This window comes from Anneissia japonica, unplaced genomic scaffold, assembly GCF_011630105.1.
Source record: "Anneissia japonica isolate Jap-2015-1 unplaced genomic scaffold, ASM1163010v1 scaffold287712_len2945570_cov188, whole genome shotgun sequence".
NCBI classification, from domain to species: domain Eukaryota; kingdom Metazoa; phylum Echinodermata; class Crinoidea; order Comatulida; family Comatulidae; genus Anneissia; species Anneissia japonica.
This window is the reverse complement of record NW_022704401.1, coordinates 1,897,602-1,901,366: the sequence shown is the minus strand read 5'-3', so window position 1 is coordinate 1,901,366 and position 3,765 is coordinate 1,897,602. Positions and strand designations below refer to the sequence as shown.

Sequence of the window (3,765 nt, the reverse complement as noted above, 5' to 3'; positions counted from 1 at the left end):
TTAGCATACAGAGACAACGATAAAACAAAGCCCAAATGTTCATTTCAGTCAATATAAGATCAAGTGTAGTGTGCGGTGTATATAACATTCATAAAAAAACTTTTGCTTTCAATGAGACACGCATTATACGGAAATTAGATCGTTAAATAGCTATAAAATCAAATATTTATTTTACGCCTAAAAAGGGAAAGACCCTCTGTACTTAAAACAATTAAAACAGACAATAAAATACCGTACGAAAATATTCTATAAAACATGTAATATAAATGTTCACAATTTGTATATTTACTACAAATGTATATCACACTAACAAATCACTAGTCTGCACCAACTAGGTCTCTGGATTAATTATACTTCGCAAAAAACAGATACCCGCATCATGTCTGAGTAGCCTCTTTAAGAATGCAGTTTTTTTTCTAATCTTTTAGAAAAATGTTAATACCGGTCCAATATTTATATTTTTTACATTTCTTATTTATACTAGGGAAACATATTTAGTATCAAGACCGAGAGTCTTAGGAAGTTCAAATGTTTAAAATAAAAATTGAAAAAAAAACGATTTTGACAGGATTTGTATACAGGAATTAACCTGGGTTTGGAATGCAATCATCTTAACCACTAAGTTACTGCTTAAATACGAAAGTGCCAACTCCACCACCAAATACTTTAAACTTCTTTTTTTAAGGCAAGAGTGAATAATGAAATAAATATATATGTATATAAAAAAGAGTGAATACTGAAATATATATGTATATACATATTAAATGTTAAATAAAACACATTTTGTTATATCGAATAATTAATTTGTAATAAAAATGTTAGATCAATTTTATTGAATTATATAATAACAGTAGTAGTAATAATCAAAATAATATCAATAATATAATAACAGTAGTAATAATACAAATATAATAATAATATTAGGCCTAATAGTATAAAAGTAACAGTTTAGTCAAAAAAATTGTTGTGCACCTAAGCGCAGAAGCGGTTTGAAATTAGAATTGATAGGTTGGGATTTCTTTTTATTACTATAAGTCGATGGGTCAGTTTGGCTTGGGCGAAACTAATTTTTCTTTGGCTAATGTTAATATATAATAATATAGAGAAATGACAATAGTAATAAATATACACACCAGCTATGTTTATATTCTTTGCCAGCTTTATCTACTGCAGCATAGATTATATTAGAAAGGTTTAAGGGATTTCAAGACACTTTAATGGGTACCAGATAATAAAAACATGTACATTGTTGAATACATTTAAAACAATTTGACTTTAGGTGTCTTAGCCGAACATACTTTGAATTCATGGGAGTTAAATAAGGGCAGTTACTTGTATAAATGAAGACATAGTGAGGTGGTTTGTAAACTTAACTTGGAAGAATCAGACATTTGTGAATGAAGGTTGGGAACCAAAGCATACACTGGGAGAATTTTGGAACATGAAGGTCCTGTGTTTATGAAATTGGTGTAGCGAGCATTGTAAATTTGTATGCTTCAACTCCATGAGCCTAGAGTTAATAATTGTTTTTGCAAGTTGGCTTTGTTCGTTAATCTGTTTTGGTTAGTTTGAATTTTGTAGGTTTAGTTACATTCAAAGACTTTTAGTACAGTAACTATAGTAAGCTGTAAGGGTATGAAGAATTAAACATCACATAGACACTTGAGCCTAGTTGTACTATCCATCTCGATGGTCGCTAAACCACATATTGTAGTAATAGTTAATGAGCATAAAGAATAGATGAGACTAGATGGGATGTGTTGCTGTGTTATATCTTGATGAGGTTGACTTAAAATTGGAGTTGATGCTTTTGACATGATGAGTGATAACGTAGTTACACAAGACATGCTTTCTGACTTTATGAGTGAAGACTTAACAAAACAATGTGTTTTGGATGGTTAAGACTTCATAAGATGGGATCTGACTGGATGAGACTGTATTTCATGCTTTCTGACTTGATGGATGTTGACTCGGTCAGGTAAGACTTATTGCTTTCTAACTTGATAAGTGAAGACTTGTAAAAACTAGACTTGACGTGTTTAGAATGGTGAAGACTTCATAAGATGGAATTCAACTTGATGAGTGAAAACTTGATGAGACTGAACTTCATGGTCTTAACTTGATTGTTAATGACTTGGTCAGGTTAAGACCTGCTGCTTTCTGACTTGACTGGTAAAGATCTTCCAAAACTAGACTGAATGTGTTTTGAATGGTGAAGAAGTCATAAGATGAGATTTGACTTGATAAGTGAAGACATGATGAGGCTCAACTTTATGCTTTCAACTGGATAAGTGATAACTTGTTTACACAAGACATGCTTTCTGACTTCATGAGTGAAGCGAAGACTTTATAACACTAGACTTGATGTGATTTGAATGGTTAGGACTTCATAAGGTGAGGTTAGACTTAAAAAATTGATGAGAGATGCTTTTGACTTGATGGGTAATACTTGCAGCTTTTAGATTGACCTGAAGACCTGACAAAACATGACTTGCCGTGTTATATAATTTGATTACCGACATCTTCATTAGATGAGATTTAACTTTACCAGTGATTGGTGATGCCCTTGTAGAAGACTAGTCTCAATGTTGTCTGACTTGTTGGGTGCATGAATACAGATGGTTTACAACTCCGAATGGTTTAACTTTCTACTAGATATCTTGTCTTTCACTTCATTAAAATATTTTTTAATCTTGAGGAGAAAAAAAATACAGAAAATACGTATTACACTGATTTAGGCGAGAAAAAATATGTTCATCATACCCTCCCAATTGATAAACAATCATATTGATATACAACAATATTATTATGTTTTCAAAACCAAAAAACTTACCCCCTCCAACCATTCCTACTTTAAATTAAAGAAAATAATGTTTAATAATTTATTAATGGTCCTCCTGTTTTTTTTAACTCATTAAAATTACCTATTTTTCATAATTTGATATCAGTATATCATTTGTCATTGGTTGGAAAATTGTATTTCCTGTAATTTATGTGTGTTAATGAAGAAAGACCAAAAAAGACCCTTACAGGCTAAAAAAAAATGTGTACAAATTTAAACTGTACATAAAATAATTAGGTCTAAATCATTGTGAACTTTGAACTTACAGTTGTACCAAATTCTTTCGCCTTCTCCTTTAGTGTGTTGTGTTTCTTTGGATCTGCTTTTACACCACTCAACTTTTTCTTCTGGTAGTCATGTTCTGCTTTCATCGCCTCCTCTTGAATCTTGTCATATTTAAACAACTTCGCCTCAAAATGTAACAACTCCTCCTTTTATAAAAAAAAAAATATATTTAGCGCTTTTGACTCACAAATACATATATATATATATATATATATATATATATATATATAAAGAATGCTTGATGAAATATATATGAATATAAATAAAATAATTACTGCAATTTACAGCATGATCATTATTATTAATATTTATAATAGTAATTAATTAGTATCAATTATGATGATAAAATGATGGTGATGATGAATTAAGATTTATCTTGATAACGGTACCATAAAGAACAAGGTTGATTGGTCAGCACAAAAAATAACACATTAGAAGTATTTTGTTGTGGAAAAATTGTAACCACAGGGCTAAAATTTATGGTTGAAGTATCTATTGAACTTCAACAATTCATTTTTCAACATTTTGTGTTGCTTGGCTTGGGCAACATGTCATCATCGACATTGTTATCAACATTATTATCACCATCACCTTCACAATCACCATCACCACAATCATCATCAGCATCATCATCACAG

General features: G+C 30.5%; 1 protein-coding gene across 1 annotated transcript in view; it reads right to left on the bottom strand.

Annotated features, from left to right (window-relative positions):
- Positions 1-848: 848 nt before the first annotated feature.
- Positions 849-3,765, bottom strand: part of LOC117104634 (alpha-2-macroglobulin receptor-associated protein-like) — a 9,678-nt gene continuing 6,761 nt past the window's right edge. Inside the window, exons 7-8 of the mRNA XM_033245503.1 lie at positions 3,109-3,273; positions 849-2,692 (exon numbers count right to left, since the gene is read on the bottom strand). Coding sequence (XP_033101394.1) covers positions 2,624-2,692; positions 3,109-3,273 — 234 coding nt within the window. The 3' untranslated portion in view covers positions 849-2,623. The remainder of the gene's footprint in view (positions 2,693-3,108; positions 3,274-3,765) is intronic.